We start from the raw sequence: 19,401 nt of genomic DNA, 5'->3' as shown, positions 1-19,401 counted from the left end.
CCTTTTTTTTCTGATGGAAAATAGTAGCATCAAAATGACGAGGCGACAACGTTGCTTAGAAAGCACAATTGTATTCGCTATCGACCTCCGAAGCCACAGCACAGATCTCCGACGAGACCCGACAAATTTGCCCTTGGCCAAAAAATTTGCGTCATTACAGCCCCACACAAGGACCCCACCGTCGAAAATATGGGAATTGCGCGCATGGCAGAGCTGGTCGCGAATTAAAAATCTCACACTGCCAACAGCCAACAGCCCACTTGCAGACCAACAGGCCTCAAGGTGGAAAAGAGGCCAGAGGAAAAAATCGCACGTGGTGTCACATCTAGCCCTCCTCGCATACTCCCAGATAGCACTCATGGATGTTCAGTAGATATCACTTTTGCATCGGTGTGGTATCTTCTAGCTTCTCACTGATTTTTGTTTACGACCGCGACTCGGTTCGAGTTTTCTGAAAACAAAAACTGCAGAAAATGTCAACCTCACCAGCAGATGGCATCTCTAAGCTCTCCGTAGAGGACGCTTCCAACAACGAAGCCCCACCCCCACACGACAACTCGGCAGCATCACCGACTAGTGATCAAGCCACGCCAGTCAACTCGGGCCGCGAAGGGCCAGTCGGTTCCACTGAAGCAGCAGCAGCGTCCCCGTTAAAAGCAAAAGTTCATGCCGAGAGTGTGGTCGAATCCAAACCAGCGCGGACTACTTGCGGAGTCTGCGAGAAGGAGCCCAGCAAATACAAGTGCCCGCACTGCTCACTTGCCTAGTAAGCTTCAGTAGCCCCAACCCAACACTGTGACCGTGGAGATGTGGTCTTGTCACAGGCTAACAATACATCACACAGCTGCTCCGTACCTTGCTCCCGCATTCATAAAGAGACTCACCCCCCATCTTCCTTGCCGCCGAAGCCACCACCACCGGTCAACCGGTCTGCAGCTGCCAAGCCCAGTCGCCAACATCCGTTTAGTGTTCTCGATGACTCCCCAGAGTTGCGAAACCTCTTCAAAAAATACCCGAACCTCCCATCTACTCTGAACCAAATACACTCGGCGACATTGCCCCCTAAGAAAGAACCTGGTACGAGAGGTGGTCTTCCTTGGACACTCTCAGATGTGGACTCCAGGCTTCTCGACGGCACGGGTCGCCCCGGCGGTGGTAGAAAGAAGAACGAGCCCTGGTCTCAGGACGTTGGCCTGAGCCGCGGACGTGCCGCCCTGCGCAAGGCACGCATGGATCCTTCCGATGTGGGCGATGGCGTCAGGGAGTACTGCGAGCTCGTGCTCTACCTCTTGTCCAAGGGTAGTGACAAGGACGAGGCAACGGCAATGGTGAGCCGCGAATACACTCAAGAAGAGATCAAGCTTATCGAGACTCTTCAGCAGCAAGAGCACGAAGACTGATGTTAGGATACCATGGCCATACCATAATAAGGGCGTGGTATCTTTCAGCATCCTTCTAATGACTCACATTTCTGGCTTTGTTTGTCTGCTGAGAGTCCAGTCTCGACGCTTCTTTGCATGAGGGGATGCTGGCAGTTTTTCACCTCTTCTTGTTGTCCAAGAGCTCGATGCTCTAGCCTCATATCAGGTCGACAACAGAAGCCCATAAAAATGTGGTGCAACACGATAGTGCCCACTATCGACTATTACACACTCCAGCACAACAAACGGAAAATTCTTAGCGCCAATTTGTGGTGCATTATGAGGTCAACTTGGGAAGCTAAGTTTGAGTTATGTATATGAGTATGCCCACGTGAGTTACGTAGGCCTATCTTGTATCTAAAGAATCGTCATAGCTAACGCCTGAATCTAGCGAAGAATCCATACTTGGGCGACTTCGACTCGGGTGATTCTGGGCCAACTTCGTTGGGGAATGACCCCTTTTCCTTGCCAACCAGTCGACCTCGCAACGTCCAGGTGGATACCGGCCGTCTTAAGAGGGGCGACAGCTTGGTCTTTTTGACTTCGTCACTCTGCGTCCAATCTACACGATGCTCGTTCGCGATAGAGATGTGCAGTGGCTTGACCAGAGGTGGTGGCGGCGTGTTGCTGCTGTGGTGATCTAGGGAGTCCGATACGACTTGCGAGTCGCGGACATTAGGTTCCTCGGACTTCCTTTCCGGATGAAGACCTTTGCTGCCGCGCTTGTTTTCTTCTTGCTGATCGCTGGTGCCACCCTCTGCCTCCTCTTCGGCTATGCGACCACCGTGCACTTGACTTGATTCCGATTTTCGCCCGCTGGAAGCTTTCTGCTGCTCGTCTCTGCTGAGATGGAGTCTGAGTGCACTCCTGGATAGCCTGCGGACAAGCCCGCTAGTTCCGGTGCCTTCCCTCATGCTGATGGCCGTTGTTGTGACGGAGAACTGTAAAGCAGCCTCACGAGGTACATATGGATGACTGGGTTGGGTGCCCTCCTTTGCCGCGTCCCCTAAAGACGGTTTTTGGGACGATTTCCTCTTGTGGGTGTCGATTTTGGCTTCTGGACGACGAAGCCCTGTGCTCACGGACGAATCCGCTGCCCTGAAAGCTGCGATGCCATCTTGCTGCTGATATCCTGACGCAAAGTCAGGATTCAGGCTTGCGCGCCTCCGGCGTTCCGCAGTCCTCTGTTGCTCCTCGAGCACCAGCGAAAGTCGGCGAGACAGCTCCACGGGGTCGACGGAGTATGTTGCGGACGGCTTGCTCTGTCGTGGTCGTTTCATGGTCTTGATGGCCGTCATCCTCCCAGGTTGCCGTATCACTCCCGGTCGTTCGCGGTTATAGAAGTCCATTGCTTGGCTAATAACACCCATATGTGTGGTTTGGTGGCTTCTTTGTGAGAAGGGTTGGGAGAAGTTTGGGATAAAAAGGGGGTTCAGCGGGTGGCAATGCTGCATAAGAAAGGGCGTGGGTGAGGAGGGCGCCCCTAAGAAGAAAAGCACGGGGGAGGGAGAGACAAGAAGGCTAGCCTCAAATCCTGTTGGTTGTCTAGGGGGGAAAAGTGTTGAAGAAAATGTTGTCGTCCGGTTTATTATTATTATTATTGTTGTTCTTGTTTTATTCTTGTTTTCTTGATTTCTTGTTTGATTGTTCCGCGGCGGCGTCCCGCGTGAGGCAAGGAATTATCAGCAAATGACCTAGGTCTCGCTTGTCTCAGATAGGGGCGTCGGAAACAGGCCGAGAAACGCGGTGTTGAGTTAATCCCTCCTGAACGGACGATTTTAGTGAAAAGATGTTCCCCCCAAGACAAAGCCGGGTAGTAAGTTTGTTGCCTCTGCGGGCATAACATGAAAAAGCAAGAAACAAAATGAATATATACTTGTAAGTCCGCTGGAGCTTTTGGAAAGCAAATCCTTGTCTCAAAATGCCATGAGTCGCGGCTCTAGGTGGAAATGGGCATAGGTCGGGGCACTTGTCGGCTTTCCTCGCTGTGGTTTGATTTTTATCATGTGTTTATTGGATGTGATGTAGACAAACACAAAAACAAAAAAATAAGAGGGACAAAAAATCAAGGTTGGCTTCCGCCAAGTCATCAATCATGTTTTTACCATGTCCTGCATTCCGAGTGAGCAGAGAAACCCGAGAGGTGGGGATACATACAGCCGGGACAAGGGACCCCAAATGCAACTAGCAGGTGAGAGGCGGGGAGGGCGGCAGGTGTCGCATGCCGAATGGACGGATACACTAGGTAGAACTAACTAAATTCGCTTCGTAGGCAGGGGTAGTGTGGTCTATCCAGTCTTGTATTTTTTTTTCCTTTTCTTTTCTCTCTCTCCCTCTCCCCAATTCTCTCTTTGTCAAGGGCCCCAAGTACCGTTCGCCAAGGGCACGCGGGGAAAGGGAAAGAGAGGTAAGGGAGCACAAAGTGATCACGACTTGGCTTTCTTTGGCGGATCCGGTCCTTGAGCCACGGATAAGGTCTCAGACCAAATTGTGTTGGGGAACACCATTCTTCAATGGAGCAAGGGGCAGGACTAGGGTGCAGGCAAGACAAAATAGTCCATGGTGGAAATCTACGACGACCTAGGCATGTGGTCTTGAGAGGATGAGTTCCTACCGAGTGGAAGCGGAGACATTGTTCTGGGGATGGTGTCACGCGCCCCAAATCTAGGTAAGGGAAAAGTTTCTCGCATAACTTTCATAAAGTTTGTATACACGTGGTAGATTTTATTTTGGGAAAAAACGCATATATACCATGTCATAGTACATGGAGACACTAAGCTAGTCTAGTGGACAATTGCTTAATAGGTGTCATTCATGCTTTTATAGAATTTGGTGCATGTGTGGAGCAGCGAAAGCAACTGCAAATCAAGCGTTATTTGAAGGTTAAGTTGAGCTTTCTCTTGCGCTGCTTAGGTATTTACCTAGATACATAAGTTTGGGCCAGTTTTGTTAGGTAAGGATACGCAGTATATCGTAAAGAATTCAGATCTGCCTCCAGCTGGCTTCAGAGTAATTCAGATGTTGCCCGTACCTTGCTTCGTATGGTTCATGGAAGATAGATGGAGGCGGGAGGTCGTGTGGGCGGACAGCTTGAGGGGGGGCTGCGGGGTGCAGGGATCAGGGGAATAAAGAGCGATTGAATGCATGTGGTAAATGAAAAAGCCATAGCTACGCACACTTTTACAAGGTGCCTTGGTATGTGTACTGTATTTTCACCAAGAATTTGTTTTACTTTGCTTGTTGGACTGCCATCACTGGGGTTCCCTCCACATCTCCTTGACACACACGAATATCGATATTAGCATTCAACAATGACAGTATTTCCCAACTTATTCTCCCAACCCAAGTGCGGACACCATTCGTCCTACCTCGCTTCCTCGAGTCACATGAGGCGAAACTGTCTTCTACGAAATAGGTCTTCATTTGTACATTTATTATTGCCGAGGTAGCCAAATACAGCACAACGAATCACAGCATTGGCAGAATTGGCACTTGGGATGGTACGACATTTTGGTGATGGTCGCCAATGAACTGATTGGGCTAGTCTGACTGCACCGAGCGAGAACCAAACCCCCTTTGCCAGACCAACCAACCAACATTTTGCTCCAATTCAAACAAGGGGAATACGGTCGATCGTTTGATGCATATCTGTGGAGTATGCGCACGAAAGCAATGGATGCAACGCTGACAGCTTGACAAGTCTCGTGTTTCCCGTCTCTACCCCTCACTGCTTCTAGACTATCCCGCTGTACATAACCTACATTAGCAGTGGAATGATTGAATGTCCTAACTGCGCAAGGTTGCCATGCGGTTAGGTAAAGTGGACATGAACCGGGTAAACCCGCAAATGCAGTTGAATCGAGAGACCTGTTCGTGCTTTTAATGCTACTTTCTATACAAGGAAAGTTTTCCGCAGACCATACAGCATATAAAAATCTGCAACTCCGAGGATCCGAGAAAAACAAAACAAAACAAAGATAAACCATCAGCACCGCGTCCCATCACATCGCCCGAAAACCCGTTGTTATTCGTCCCATCAACAAAACTGCATCAGTCCGCGTCTCGCATTGTAAAGTCAAGCAACCCAGCATCTCTACTTTCCTATGTTCACCTGTCGGGAGCTGATCGGGACGTACCCCGTACATCGTACATAGTAAGAGGGGGTTGGGGGGCTGTTGTTGTTTAGAAGACCTTGACTTGGACTAACAACCACAAGAACCCATACGGACCTGGCCCAAAATTAATCCTGAAGAGGCTTGAATTGGGTCTCGCACACCATAAGACCTGACGTACGTCGTAGTTCACCTCGGAGGTTTTGGGCCGTGATTGGGTTGGCCTGCCATGTGTCTACTCCGTAGTATTGACCTCAAAGACGAGAACTCTAACAAGTGGAGAGACGTATCAGGGTCCTATGAACATCCGCCCGCATTGAAGCATAGAACAATTCGCGATATCTAGTCGTGCCAAGTCAACAGTGATTGTCCAATAGCATCTCGTCGACCATCTGCATCAACCCGCGTATGTTGTTAGACTGTAGTTAGGCCATTGATCTAGGTCTAGGCGGTTGCACTATTTGCACGTCTTAGCATCAGATTTCACGAATCGCATTCTTGATTTGTGAAGGGAGTCGTGGTATTAACGGGTGCCGACATTGCAGTTTGCTGCGATCACACGTCCCAAAACGGCGGGGCTTTCCCGCGCTGTTAGTCTAGGAGACTGAAGGATCCCGACTAAATATGAGGACGATTACTTACTAAAAAAAATGTTCTCGGAAAGTTGTTTCATTGCTAAAGCAGGTCCCCGATCCGATTAAACGAGAAGAGGAGGGAACTTTCTCATGGGGTTAAGACCTATTCACTTGCGAAACCTACGAAATACCTGCGTACTTGGACCGCAATTGATGCTACTTCCACATGGGGGAAGGTACTAAGAAAGAGGAGCAGATCATATTTTACGCGAAGCCTGAAACCCAACCGAGTGATATTGGAAATACTTTCGAGATGGACTATCGGGTTGGTTTCAAGTCGTAAAAAAAGACGCTGAGGATCAAGTGATAGGCAATGATCTTACCGGTAGATAAGGTACCTTTTTTTTCACTGTCTGGGGTAGGTACTGTACCTGGTAAATAAAGCTATGAAGAGATGGTACAGGGTTCGAGGTAACAACTCATGACAGGGACCGCAAGGACCCCTAGATGGACCGTGAAGCTAGCACGGTGTGCTTCAATGTTCTTTGAATGGTGGGTATCTACTGGCTCGTGGGGCTGGCCTCGGACGTTTTTTTTTTGTACCCGCATCACTAATTTGTAGAGCAAAGGTACCAAAGGTGTCAACGTGGGCATTCCTGCCTTACCTATCCACCCCGCGCGCGGTCAATATCAAAACGTTCCCTTGGGACCACTTGTCGCGGGTCGAGCAGAACCAGAGAAAAGAAAATTGCCGAGCGACGGTGATGCATCTGTTGGATCCATGAATCAATCTTAACTCGGCACTCTTTAAACAGAACTTGCACGTTGTTTCTGTCCAATTTCGCCTTATTTCTTCCCGGATGAGTTGAGAGAAGGCCCTGCCATTGCATTGACAACGGGACCAAAAGTAGTCTACTGCACCTACAGCACTTGTCTGACCTTGGGGCCGGCAGGGCTACCTATCTCTAGGCATCCGACCCCTCAAAACTCGCACTACTGAGTACTCTCCTTGCAGATTGATTTGCTGCGCAGAGACCAAAGAGCGCGCCGGGCCACTGCGACAGACACACACCCACCCCCAGTCGTCCGTCACCAACCGCAAGCACGGGCGCAGATCCCCCCCAGCTGTACGGGTTGACAGCCCGAATCGCTAAATTGCATCCAGATCCTGCCTTTACAGAAGCGACTGGCAACCCTCTTGCAGCGTGACGAAAATAAAGTCCGGTCTGACTGGACCGTCGAACCGCCGAACCATACTATTAACGCGCGTCGAGTGAACCGTCACAAACCTACCAGCTGGAAAGCGGCGCCACCACCGGCCACCAAATAGTACCCCAAGGGTGCGATCCGCATCGCATGGGGACATTGGAACGCCTGGCCTTGTCTGACTGTACTAAAAAGCATACCTTTTGGTACCCGAGGCGGACAACAAACACCACCCATGTAAGTCCAAGTTTCGTTGTCGGATTGGTCTACCCTAGCGTTGGAAATGATTGTGCTCGCCCGAAAGAAACCTTTTCACTGCTTGATTGGATGTATTCAGTAGGGAAGCCCAGCTTGAGCTTCGTGTTGTTGCCAAGTGCCTGGTTTGCCCTTCGACGACATCTATATGTTCTTGCTTGCTCGTCAAGGATCACCCCTTTCGTACTTTTGCTTGGGCGGAACCCAATCCCCTCAGTCGGCAGTTGCTTGAAGCAGCCTATCCTGAACGCCCATCATGTCATCCAAATCGCGAGGGCACAGGGCTCACCATAGCGTCGCAGAAGACCAATCAACCGCATCACAATCCAGCAGGAGTAAACATTCACGAAAGACGTCCTCCACCTCGAGTTCCAAACCCAGAGCAAAGTCAACCTCGTCTTCTCTGCCACCGGCATCATCCCTGAGACCGAATCTGCCACCCATCCGCCCTCCACTTCCCGAACAGAGGAGACCACCGCCGTCGCTATCGGATCGTTCCTTTCTCGATCTCGGTGAACCGCAGTCCGGAAACAGGCGCCGGAATTCTGCGGCACCCATATCCGAGCATTCCTACCCCCGACACCGCCCCGAGGCAAGTACGGAAGAGCGCAGCACCGCCGACTCGGACTCGCATGGACACCAGCATCCTTCTCCACCCAGCTGGCCGCCTCCTCGCAAAGATTCCTTGACGCCGCTGAACAGCGAACCCGCGCCCAAGTCCGCCCCGCTTCCCACGACCCCGGTACCTCAACCAAGCATGGATACGTTGAATATAGCAGTGCTGGGCGCAGATGGCGTGGGAAAGTCCACATTTATTCAACGAGCACTACGCGCGCCGCGGCCTCCCGGCAGCAACATCACTACCGTTCGGCTAGACCTGGACGGTACTGCGCTGCGCGCCACTTTTCTCGAGGTTGATACTGAGTTCTTGGAGGTCGAGGAAAAACAACCCATCCGCTGGCCTAAGCAGATCAATGGCCACATGGTACCCCGCATAGATGGTGTCTTGGTGCTATATGATGTGACGAACAAGGAAAGCTTAAGAGAGTTGCCTCCAATAATGAGTATGTGTTAATTGCAGCCGAACCGCCCCCTCTGTAGATGGGCAGGCCGTCATTGGAGCCCTGTCTTGACATGCCTGCTGGCATGTGTCAGGAGCATATTTGGTGGCCTTGACGGAGTTAGCCGGAGCAAAGGAGAACTTAGCTGCATGGATGAACTGACAGTTGCATGCGCTCCTCCAGATGCCTTGGCAATTGCCAAAATCCCAACCATTATAGTTGCCACGAAATGCGACAGTTCCGAGAACCTACGGCAAGTTAACCCTGATGCCGTGTCAGGCTACTTCCCCGCCGCCGTCGCCACCTTTAAGACTTCATCCAGCGTGCCAAGTAGCACAAGGGATTCACTTCAGTCTATAATACGGGCTGCGCTCGCGAGCAAAAGAGGTAAGCTATTACAGTTTCTTATGTCAACACCATCTCGGTCGCCCTTTTGGTCGGCCTTTTTTTTCTCCCGCGATGTTATGCCAACCCCTTTCCGATCTCTTTTGCCTTTGCGCCAAGCTGCTTGGATTGGTTGAGAGATGCCGTCGGGTCGGATGAATGGGCCCGGGGAACACCCCAAAATCCCGATTTCAGGGTCTGAGGCCATAGGGCCCATATTCGGTCAAGGGCATTGACACGAACATCCATTCTGACCCAACGAGAGGCCTGGTTTGACCGGGGTCTGGTGAGCACATGACATAACCACCCTGTCGGCTAACATGCATATCAATTCGATGACAGGCGCCGAAAACAACAAGAACGAAGCTGCAATATCTAGAAGACGCGCAGCATCTTCTGCGGCTCACCTTGACGCCCCAGATCTTAACGGACGACCACTCAGTCAGCAAGGCAAACACGGACGAGCGAGTTCCGACCTTTCGCTGTTGCGAGGTACCCCACCACCAGGAAGCGACGGAGGTTATTCGTACCGAAGCGCACAGTCGCGGTCACGGATGGACCACTCAAGCTACGGATCCGATGCGGCAGCTGACGACGGTAGCGTCACTGTTTCTGGAATGCTCAGGACCCACGGCGGGGTGCGTTTGGACGGTGGTGGGCCCGACACGTTCTTGGATGTGGACGAGTCGGACGTCGAATCGTATCGGCACTCAGACGACATTCCTATCCTGCAGCGCGGCGATGAGAATTTTGCGGAAAAGCCGGCCAAGATGGTCGGCGTGGAATTTGACGAACTCGTCGACCGGTTGCTGGCCCCGCGCATGACGCGGGCCGACAATAACTTTGCCGACATATTTCTATGTCTTTATCGCAAATTTGCCTCGCCTGGCCAGCTGTTGTCGGCCATACTTGCGCGACTGGAGCCCGTGATGAGAGACAAGAGCATACCTGACCTGACTATGATACAGACTGAGCTGCGAATCATTGAAGTTATCGCGAAATGGGTCTCGCTATATCCAGGCGATTTTGCCCGGTCAGCGACAAGGAGGAAGCTGGAGAATTTAGCCTGCCAGCTTGCCAAGGATCCGATACTCACACCATCTGCACAGCAGATAAGGCTCTATTTGGAACGTTACATCATGGAGGATGATGACACAGGCTGGGCCAAGTCGGATGAGCCAGACAGAGACTCATACCACGCCCAGGATCCCAGGTTCACGTCGCGCGATGGGCATAGAGGCGACAGTGTGCTTAACGACAGCATGACCTCGTTGCATCTTGAAGATAGCAGGGAGTCGTCCTCAACATATGGGCAAGCGCAGCGGGCTTCGGCAGAGGACTCTGGGTCGCACCGGCGACCAGTTGCGCAGTTTCAGTTCCATTCCCTCGAGGACTATGAGCGTGAGGCAGCGACGATGACGCCGACATCAACTCTGCCATTGAACAAAATTCGCTACCACATTTTCCTGGACAAGGACACCGACGATATCGCCGACGAAATCACGCGTATCGACTGGATAATGTTCTCATCCATTCGCATTCGCGACTTGGTGAGGCATGTGAGCCTGTCGACTGAGCAGAAAGAGAAGTGCCGCAGTCTTAAAAATGTCGAACGCATGATCAAGCATTTCAACCACGTTGCTCGGTGGGTGTCGAATATGATCCTAATCCGAGACAAGGCAAAGCACCGCGCACCGTGCCTGGAGAAATTCATGCTTATCGCACTGAGGCTGCGCGTTCTGAACAACTACAACGGGCTCGCTGCCGTTTTGGCGGGCATCAACGGGACATCGATCCACCGTCTTGCTCAAACAAAGTCGCTGGTTTCTGTTGAGGTGCAGAGGCGTTTCGCGAGGCTTGGACTGTTAATGGGGACTCAGAAGAGCCATTTTGCGTACCGGCTTGCGTGGGAGAACTCTCCACTGCCAAGAATACCTTTTATGCCGCTACACCGACGTGATTTAGTGTCAGCCGAGGAGGGAAGCAGGACTTTTGTCGGACCGCAAGGAGACAGGATCAACTGGAAGAAGTTTGAAGTCTTGAGCGAAGTTTTGTTGCCTCTAATGAAGAGCCAGGGCACGCCATATCCTAATCTGAGGAAGGACGATGGGAGTAGGGAGTTGATTCTCGATTGCAAGATGCCAACCGACGAAGAGGTAAGGAACATTCGAGCATGGACTGGATGATCTGAACGTATAGGATACTGACACTAACTTGATTTTTTCACCGTAGGAAATCTATCAGCGCAGTATACAAGTGGAGCCTACATCAGGCATGGGCGAGTCGAGCAAGAAGAAATTTCCTTGGCTGGCAAAATAGGGTGAGGTGGCAAGGACTCTTGGGATGGCTTGACTGGATCGGTCGAGAGCTGGAAAGGATGGAGAAGATGGTTATTATGGGCTGCTTTTATTTATTATTCCCCCTGGCTACCAAGCGTGGCTTGTTTGAAATGGCTGTTGAATAACTGACCATTCGTGGTTTCGTACCTTTGGATTATTGGGCGTTTGGTTTATCTGGAAAGATTTCTATCAGATCAACGTGCTCCAGAGCACAAAATGAAGCATCATGACAATGATAATATCATCTTCAACATGAGGATTCTCAACACCATCAATTCTAATGAGGAAAAAAGTCACCGTGTGCATGCTTACGTGTTTACATTGGCGTCTAAAGGATAGGACGGCCCATGAGCTTTTTGTAGTAATGGTCCCATAGTTGCCTTGCTGGGCGGCCCCACGTGCTTCGCAAACTGAGGGCATGTACCTGCCCATTCAGAGGTGACTAGACGTTATTGCCTTTTAGGGAAGTCACAGTGATCATGGCAAGGATGCCTTTTTGCTCCGCTGCTCTAAGGAGATTTTCTGGATGTTTTCTTCTCTTCTGTTCGCTCGATTCCGGAATCTCTTTTGCCTACCAGTCTTGTATCCTCTGTCAGCAACAGCACCATAATATTCAGCCAGCATGCCACCCAGGAAGAGAGCTCCCTCTAGTGAGTCTAAAATCAAAGGGCCCATTCAAAGTCTGTTTCCCCGGCACTGGTTCTAAAATTGTCACAGTGAGCAGCGGGGAAAGCGACTTTGAGCAGTTCGCAAACGGTCGCCGGCCTGTGCAGATGCGCAAAAGATGCAACGAGAGAAGCGATGATAATGTGGCGGCTTATTTTGCCCGGTCTCAAATCGACAACACACAAGCGAGCGAGGGCGGACGGCTGGTTGACAATATTGTCTCGATTCGGCGAGATGTCCTGGACGAGCTCAGATATCACGCAGAAGAGTCCCAGTATGTGTAACATTCTCTCTCTTTTTTTCTTTCTTTTTTCTTTTTCTTTTTCTTTTTCTAATGTTCCTGAATCTATGCTCACATGATGACAATTTCGCGGCGCACAGCCAGCCAAAAGGCCCAAGACAGTCGGAGGATACGATGGGCACTTTGCATCAGATACAGGCCTCAGCTGTAGACGCAAAGGAGAAAATCGAACTTTTCCGGGCGGGCCGCGCACTTTTTATTGCTAGCGACTGTGCAATTGTTAGCACCGAAAAGTACGCTGGACGCCTAAAGGAGCTACAACGCACGCACATTGACGATTCCGCGTTGGACCAATGGCAGCAAGACATTGCCAGTTTGGAGAGAGTCGTAGATTTTGGCCATCAGTACGGGAAGCACCTCTCAGAGTGTGCAATCACTGGGACTAAGCCATACAAACCGGGAACCAATGAGGTCGACGAGGATGGCATGTTTGCGCTTGAAATCTTTGAGAAGAGCACATCCGCGGTTGCCAAAGACAAGAGTTGGGGGAGCTGTGCCAGAAAACACGTCAAAGGCTTGAAAATGTTGGCAACGCCCACCGCGGAGGAGGGCAGATCACACACTCCACCTTTGGGTCAGTGAGGGAACTAACAGGCGATCTTTCAAAGCGAGCGTTCACCAAGAAGCGGAAAGAACGCTGCTTGCATACAAAGGGATAAATATTGAGTTCGATCGAAGTCTCCGATGGATTTACAATGATTTCATATCTTGCTTATGGCCATGTCAAGGGAGATATTCTGGCTGATATAAAATTCATAGGGCAAAGTAAGCTTGGCAACGGGTGAAAAGACTGCATCCGTTTTCCCTAGAAACTTGTTCGCAGAGCTAGAGTGGTACATAGCTACACATCACAAAAAGACGAATCGAATCTGGGTTTGAACGACGTGGTAGAATCCATATGCACAGCTTAACTTGGGGCTGGTCAAGAGAAAGAAGTGTCTTACAGCAAAGCGAAAACGCGTTGATGCATACGGAACCGTATTCTATCCCGCTTTACCGGCTGCCAAGGCCGCTATTGTTGGCAACGGCCAAGATTACGAGTGGAGACCTTGGTCAGCATTTTCACCCAACACTCGTTGGCCATGAGGTGGGGTGTCTTTGGTGGGGTTTGCCAGACGCTAGTCCTTGCATGGACTAGCGCACAAATTGTGCCTGCCCTACTCGTTTCTGCCCACACAAACCTCTCCAGATATTGAGGACTTGAATTTTTTTGAAGTTTTGAAGACATTCAACACCAAAATCAGAAACCGAAATCGACCAAGTGGACGACATTCGGCCTCGACCAAACCGGTATGTTTCTCTCTCATTGCTCTTTAAAAAGCTTCAATTCTCAATTATCTGCCAGAAGCTAGATGCTCACCCCCTAATATTGGATAACGACGACTAATAATCTGCATTCGGCCACGAAACAGACAAGATGGGTGCGCTTAAATACGTCGAGGAGCTCCAGAAGAAGAAGCAGTCGGATATCCTCCGCTTCCTTCTGCGTGTGCGCTGCTGGGAAGTACGTTAGCCAATCGATCCGATCCCGAAATTTTCGAACAACCAAAGCATGGTTTTCGCCAATGGCCGAGGCTTCTTGGATCTTGTCTTGTGCTCCTTCTAGCGAAGAGGGTCAAGGCAAGACGAGAAGTCCGTCCTTGATTTACACTCGTTGAACATTTGCTGAGAGTGTATTTCGCTTCAAACTATAGCTTCGCCAACTGAACGTTATCCACCGTGCCTCGCGCCCGTCTCGCCCGGACAAGGCCCGCCGCCTCGGTTACAAGGCCAAGCAGGGCTATGTTATCTACCGTGTGCGCGTCCGCCGTGGTGGTCGCAAGCGACCCGTGCCCAAGGGTGCCACCTATGGTATGTTTGATCTCGAATGCTGCACTCTAGAAGATCTAGAGGGTACCGATCGAGTGGGCGGCGTTGGGCAATTGTGACTAACTTGATTTTTTCTCCTCTCTCTCTAGGCAAGCCCACCAACCAGGGTGTGAACCAGCTCAAGTACCAGCGTTCGCTCAAGGCCACCGCTGAGGAGCGTGTCGGCCGCCGCTGCGCTAACCTGCGCGTCCTCAACTCGTACTGGATCAACCAGGACTCGACCTACAAGTACTACGAGGTCATCCTCGTCGACCCCCAGCACAAGGCCATCCGCATCGACCCCAGGATCAACTGGATCGTCAACCCCGTCCACAAGCACCGCGAGTCTCGTGGTCTTACCGCCACCGGCAAGAAGTCGCGTGGTCTCAACAAGGGCCACCGCTACAACAAGACCACTGCCGGCCGCAGGAAGACGTGGAAGAGGCACAACACCCTGTCTCTGTGGCGCTACCGCTAAACGTCTCGTTGAAGACGTGGGTCGTCGCAAAGCAGCAAGGGTGCTGTCGGTGTTTTGGGGAGTTTTTATCTCGGTTTGGGCTGGAAAATTTGGCCTCTATTGTCGATTGGGCGCAACTTCATTCAGCTCTGGTTCACGTCGTTCATATCGGATATGCATCGGTTCTGCAATTTGGGGTTGGGACATCAAAACTTTTAACGATAGCAAAATGAACAAGGCACGACCGATACCAGGCGGTGCCAACTTGAATTCATGTTAGAACCCTGTTTCCAGCCCTGCTAAATGTACAGTCACGTGCAAGCAATCATTGTGGATGTATATGGTGCGAATCTTGGTACAGCATATTGAGGCCTAGTCTGTGATACTAGTCTCTGAAGGGGGTTATTTTGGCGGTGGGCAAACACTGACAGAAAATGACTTGCTCAGCCGTTGCTTTGTGAATGTTCATGACCGAAGGCCTCAGTTGTAGACAGGTAAGAGAGTCCATGTATACCCACTGAGGCTGGGGTGTCAGCCTGGTGACCGCCGAGAGCAGACACTTTCGCCTACTTGTCAAGCCGGGACTCAAGCCAAGTATACCCAGTTAATTCTCTGAATGTTATGGTTCATATTCTTTGTGGGCTAGGTACTGACATTGGTATGGACCCCAATGGTTTGAGCAAGTTGACCATCGTCTACCATCTTTGATTTCAATTAGCCGGAGGCTTTCCAGTCCAGCTGAGAGGTGCCATCTAAACAAGAGCAAACCGAGCTCTCATTTACTACTGGGAACATAATATTTATGAACTCGGCGACCTAGAAAGATGCCCAACATATACAGGAAATCATTCCGAAGCAATGCAACACAAACGATGCCGGCAATGTTGCCGTTTAATGACATGCTATGGCATGCTTTTCCGAACATGGACTTGGCAGGCATGAATTTTTTGAAAGCCTTCAAACCAAGTTTAACAAAAGGATGGCCAAAATTGTCGATAGGCGCTAATCCAGAAAAAGAGACCAGTGAGGCCCAAACGGTATGCCTATCGAAATGCTCAGCAATAGATCATTTCACTTTGCCGTTTTGTGTCGATTATATTGAATTGGTTGACCGAGTAACGATTACTTCGGTTGGGAATGCAAAAAGAACCAGATTATATCTGAAGGGACGTTGCGTGAGGATATATATGGAGGCTACACCAGGGGGGCCGTTCAAAAGCCAATGATCCTTCTCGACCGGTCACACAAGGATAAGCAAAACGCACTTGATCATGGGGGAACACAAAATTTCAGGACATGCCCTGGGTTCAACTTTAGTTCGTCCCCAACTCATGTACCCGATTCTGCCCAGTGCTGTCGACCTCAGCCATGGGAGCCGGGTATTTGGGATATACTCTGTCATAGTGCGGGGCGTTGGGCGGCGACGTGGGGAGTGGGGAGGCGCTCGACACCGAGTAGCAGTTCTGCTGAGGCCATGGGATACCGGGGGTGTTGTAGGAGGACGGCGTAAAGGCCGTCGAGTCGGGCTGGCTCGGGGACATGGGGTAGAACCCGTCTCCCTGAGCCCCGGCGGACGCACCGGTGGCGTCGCGCTTGTTCTTCTTCCTGCGGCGGTAGAGCAGGACCGCGGCGAGGGCGGAGATGGCCAGGACCGCCGCACCGCCGACCGCGCCTCCTATGATGGCGCCCGTGTTTGCGCCGTTGGATGGTTGCTCACCTCCACCCCCACCACCGCCGCCGCCGCTGCTAGATGGCTGACTGTTTCCACCACCAACGCTGCTGTTTCCGTCGCCTTCTCCGGCCCCGCCATTCGTCGAGCCGGTTGGGGCTACAGTCACTACCTGCGTGACGACAGAACCGTCCGAGGTGGCGGTTGCTGTGAGGAGGGTTGCCAGGGTGGTCGAGGTTGCAAAGAACCTCTCCGTGCCAGGCTTGATCATGTAGTAGACAGAGGGCTCGGTCCAGTTCGTGCTGCCGCAAGTGAAGGCAGGGTAACGCCCATAGGAGCCGAAGAAGTACGTATTGCAGTAGGGTAAGGTTCCGGTGCTGTATATCGTAGGAGGAACAAAATGAAATCAAGTTAGAACAAGGGGCTGAAACTGGCCCGTATGATAGATCTGATATTGTCTTACCATTTGGATATTCGGCCATTGGATTTACAGGCTGCGTCACAGGACTGGTCCCTAGCGACGCAAGCTGTTTCTGAGACTCGGTTAAATTCCTGTTGACTCCATTAGCATCAGGCTGCCTTGATTTTCGTGCTGTCCCGGTTGATCCTGGCTTTGTTGCTGCTCAATATTCTACCAAAAGTGCTGTGTAAGTAATATTTAACTTACCGTGCAGCCCTCTGCAGGGCAGCAACCACGCCTTTCTGGAAAAGAACCATCGCGCTGCCAAAAGACGCAGCGATGTTCTTGATTATTACAGGTCCGTCTTACTGGGAAACACCAAAGGGAAAATAAAGCGTTAGTCTAGCCGACTAAAGCAGCTTCATGTATAAGACGTTTTTTTTTCTTTGGTCTTTTTTCTCTTTGTATCTTGAGATGTGAACAACAAATACGCACTATCTGTATTTTGACTGTTCCAGCCACAGATACCGTCTGGTGCAACAATGTACGTGAAAGGGCTTTGCCGGCGGGCGAGCTCGACCATGATCGGGGCCTCGGTGGGACGAGGGCTCTGGGCGTCAAGGGGTATGACTACTGATCCCGTGGCAGGCGGCATTGCCACCGCCGACGCCATCGTGCCGTGTAGAGCAGCAAACAGACAGGAGAACAGCAGTAGCAGCCGCAGCTGCGTCGTCGTCTCCGGGTTGATCATGTTGATTTAAGAAACAAAAAAAAGAGGATATCGTCGACGAGGACAAGGCTCTAATACTGAGACTGGCGTGAATTTTCGACTAGCATCAGACTATAACACGTCAAAAAAGGGAATATAAGATTGCGAGGTGGGATTTCGACGAAAACCAGGAACGGGTGTGCTGGCTTTTGCCCTTGCCCCTTGACTGTTGTGGTTCACGTATCGAGAACAGAAAAGAAAAGGTCGAGGGAAATCTGATCTGACCACCCACTAACAACTACTTCTGCCTCCTTTGAATGTAGGTTTACCGGTATTTGCTGCTTGCCTTACCGAATGTCGACCCAGAAGGTGTGTAACACTGCACAGCATACCATACGTCACTTATCTCAGCCTGAGCTGATTGACTAGAGCCACCCATGATCAGCGCTGGCAAGGCACAAAAGAATAAAAACAAAAAGATATTTGGGGCAGGCTGGAGTTTGGGGTAGCAAATCACACAGCCACGAAGAAAGAGAGAGAGAGAGAGAGAGAGAGAGAGAAAAAGGAGACATCGATCGATGGGTATGTGAGCGTCCAAGCATCAGGGCTGGGCAGACAACATAGCTGAATATCACCTTTGCTGTCAAACTGCCGTGTCAAAAGGAAGTTAAGAGACTTTTGTCTTGGACCCCAAATAGCCTGGCTGCAAGCCAAGGAATAATTTCCTATAAACTGCTGCTGTGCGACCCCGTCCCGCTTTCTTCATTTTTCTTTTCTTTTCAGCTGCCTGATTATACCGCCAATCATGGGCTCAATCATCTTTACGCATCAGCAAATCAGCTGTACAACAATATTCATGCATGAAAGTCTTTGGGATTTGGCCGAGCGGCTCTGTGGCAAAGCACACAAATGGTGTCGTCTTTTGGTTACTGTTCCGGCCATGGGGTTGTACAGAGAATGGTCAAGTGGTAATAATTATCAATGCTTTTCACTGTTTAAATGAACGTGAGCTCATTATCTATATCAAGGCGAGTACTAGTACTTGCACGCACATATATACAACCCATCCATCCCCGTTCCAAGGGCCCAGCCCCTTTAACCCAACTCATGCACCTGCCTGGCCGCAGGGGGACTAGTTGGATATCCAGTATCACCCAGTTCGTGCACCTGCCTGACCGGAGCAGTTGCGTCCATCTCGACTGGATACTCTGGTATCTTGGCGGCCTGTCCAGAGTTCAACAGTGGCCACTTGGGCGATCGAATATCCGGGTTCTCGGGCTGAGCAGCCTGGCTGCCAATATCCTGGCTTCCGGCTTCCTGGCTTCTCTTCTTCTTCCTTCGGTAGAAGAAAGCCCCGGCCCCTGCGGCAATGGCAATGGCAGCAATGCCGCCGACAACCCCGCCCACGATGGCACCGACGGGAGTCGAGCTCTGGTTGTCTCCACTACCGCCTGCTCCTCCGTCCCCTCCACCGTTACCATCACCATCCCCATCCGTCGGTGCAGCGCTCGGTTCAACATTTTCGTCGCCGCCGCCGGTCCCCGGGGCTGTTCCAGTGACAGTTGCGCCAAAGAGCCCGTAGCTCCGCGTCGTCGTGGCTCCCGCAAACGTCGTCTGGAGTAGCGCGGTCTTCTGCCCTCTCGAAAAGGCCGTCGATCCACAGGTGAAGGCGAAGAAGCTGTTTGTCGCAACGTAGTTTACCGGGTGGCAGAATGGTTGGTCTCCATCGCTATTGAATTTTGTTTTTGCAAAATGCGAACAAGCATCGTTTTCCCCATCAGTGTTTGTTTGTCTTTTTTTGTTATTTGTATATAAGCCGCCGCAGACTCACCATTTCCTAATTGCTGCGTTGCTAGAGCACCGGCTGTCGCAACTGTCGGACGTTCCTACGCAGGCTGTTCTCCAAGAGTGGTTTGCCTGTTTTCATGTCGACCCCATTCATGTCAGTTGTCAGTGATAATCGCACCGCAATTGGTATGGTCCGTAACCCCCCCCCCC

The 19,401-nt window shown here is 51.1% G+C and overlaps 9 protein-coding genes across 9 annotated transcripts in view; 4 read left to right on the top strand and 5 right to left on the bottom strand.

Annotated features, from left to right (window-relative positions):
- Positions 1-254: 254 nt before the first annotated feature.
- PgNI_06077 (uncharacterized protein) lies at positions 255-3,665 on the top strand. The gene is made up of 2 exons (XM_031126106.1): positions 255-766; positions 845-3,665. Exons 1-2 carry the CDS (start codon positions 474-476, stop codon positions 1,398-1,400), a joined length of 849 nt encoding a protein of 282 aa, XP_030983025.1. The 5' UTR covers positions 255-473; the 3' UTR covers positions 1,401-3,665.
- Positions 1,796-2,770, bottom strand: PgNI_06078 (uncharacterized protein; the record flags this gene model as incomplete). The annotated part of the gene is made up of 1 exon (XM_031126107.1): positions 1,796-2,770. The coding sequence occupies one exon, from the start codon at positions 2,768-2,770 to the stop codon at positions 1,796-1,798; it is 975 nt and encodes a 324-aa protein (XP_030983016.1).
- A 614-nt stretch (positions 3,666-4,279) lies between the features above and the next one.
- Positions 4,280-4,686, bottom strand: PgNI_06076 (uncharacterized protein; the record flags this gene model as incomplete). Its single annotated transcript, XM_031126105.1, has 2 exons — positions 4,280-4,342; positions 4,453-4,686. A coding segment is annotated over one exon (219 nt), but the record flags the coding sequence as incomplete, so codon positions are not given.
- A 3,139-nt stretch (positions 4,687-7,825) lies between these two features.
- PgNI_06075 (uncharacterized protein) lies at positions 7,826-11,635 on the top strand (the record flags this gene model as incomplete). The annotated part of the gene is made up of 4 exons (XM_031126104.1): positions 7,826-8,633; positions 8,814-9,017; positions 9,357-11,170; positions 11,247-11,635. 4 exons carry the CDS (start codon positions 7,826-7,828, stop codon positions 11,331-11,333), a joined length of 2,913 nt encoding a protein of 970 aa, XP_030983023.1. The 3' UTR covers positions 11,334-11,635.
- On the bottom strand, positions 11,510-11,871 carry PgNI_06074 (uncharacterized protein; the record flags this gene model as incomplete). The annotated part of the gene is made up of 2 exons (XM_031126103.1): positions 11,666-11,871; positions 11,510-11,527 (listed from the first exon to the last, which is right to left on the bottom strand). Coding segments are annotated over exons 1-2 (138 nt in total), but the record flags the coding sequence as incomplete, so codon positions are not given.
- A 77-nt stretch (positions 11,872-11,948) lies between these two features.
- On the top strand, positions 11,949-12,902 carry PgNI_06073 (uncharacterized protein; the record flags this gene model as incomplete). The annotated part of the gene is made up of 3 exons (XM_031126102.1): positions 11,949-12,003; positions 12,071-12,293; positions 12,401-12,902. Exons 1-3 carry the CDS (start codon positions 11,976-11,978, stop codon positions 12,900-12,902), a joined length of 753 nt encoding a protein of 250 aa, XP_030983021.1. The 5' UTR covers positions 11,949-11,975.
- Positions 12,903-13,540: 638 nt separating this feature from the next.
- On the top strand, positions 13,541-15,043 carry PgNI_06072 (uncharacterized protein). The gene is made up of 4 exons (XM_031126101.1): positions 13,541-13,610; positions 13,733-13,824; positions 14,015-14,171; positions 14,279-15,043. Exons 2-4 carry the CDS (start codon positions 13,738-13,740, stop codon positions 14,644-14,646), a joined length of 612 nt encoding a protein of 203 aa, XP_030983020.1. The 5' UTR covers positions 13,541-13,610; positions 13,733-13,737; the 3' UTR covers positions 14,647-15,043.
- A 367-nt stretch (positions 15,044-15,410) lies between these two features.
- PgNI_06071 (uncharacterized protein) lies at positions 15,411-17,842 on the bottom strand. The gene is made up of 3 exons (XM_031126100.1): positions 17,190-17,842; positions 16,962-17,058; positions 15,411-16,671 (listed from the first exon to the last, which is right to left on the bottom strand). The coding sequence occupies exons 1-3, from the start codon at positions 17,443-17,445 to the stop codon at positions 15,939-15,941; spliced, it is 1,086 nt and encodes a 361-aa protein (XP_030983019.1). The 5' UTR covers positions 17,446-17,842; the 3' UTR covers positions 15,411-15,938.
- A 416-nt stretch (positions 17,843-18,258) lies between these two features.
- The window catches only part of PgNI_06070 (uncharacterized protein), a 1,691-nt gene continuing 548 nt past the window's right edge, over positions 18,259-19,401 (bottom strand). Inside the window, exon 3 of the mRNA XM_031126099.1 lies at positions 18,259-19,132. Coding sequence (XP_030983018.1) covers positions 18,499-19,132 — 634 coding nt within the window. The 3' untranslated portion in view covers positions 18,259-18,498. The remainder of the gene's footprint in view (positions 19,133-19,401) is intronic.

Source organism: Pyricularia grisea, chromosome I (assembly GCF_004355905.1).
Source record: "Pyricularia grisea strain NI907 chromosome I, whole genome shotgun sequence".
NCBI lineage: Eukaryota > Fungi > Ascomycota > Sordariomycetes > Magnaporthales > Pyriculariaceae > Pyricularia > Pyricularia grisea.
This window is presented reverse-complemented; position numbering and strand designations above follow the sequence as displayed.

Coding starts and splice junctions, on each gene's coding strand:
- PgNI_06077 (XM_031126106.1), top strand. CDS start 474: ATGTCAACCTCACCAGCAGATGGCATCTCTAAGCTCTCCGTAGAGGAC. Junction 767..844: donor CCGCACTGCTCACTTGCCTA/GTAAGCTTCAGT, acceptor TACATCACACAG/CTGCTCCGTACCTTGCTCCC.
- PgNI_06072 (XM_031126101.1), top strand. CDS start 13,738: ATGGGTGCGCTTAAATACGTCGAGGAGCTCCAGAAGAAGAAGCAGTCG. Junction 13,825..14,014: donor TGCGTGTGCGCTGCTGGGAA/GTACGTTAGCCA, acceptor TTCAAACTATAG/CTTCGCCAACTGAACGTTAT. Junction 14,172..14,278: donor GCCCAAGGGTGCCACCTATG/GTATGTTTGATC, acceptor CTCTCTCTCTAG/GCAAGCCCACCAACCAGGGT.
- PgNI_06071 (XM_031126100.1), bottom strand. CDS start 17,445: ATGATCAACCCGGAGACGACGACGCAGCTGCGGCTGCTACTGCTGTTC. Junction 17,059..17,189: donor GAACAGTCAAAATACAGATA/GTGCGTATTTGT, acceptor TTTCCCAGTAAG/ACGGACCTGTAATAATCAAG. Junction 16,672..16,961: donor GCCCTGCAGAGGGCTGCACG/GTAAGTTAAATA, acceptor TACGATATACAG/CACCGGAACCTTACCCTACT.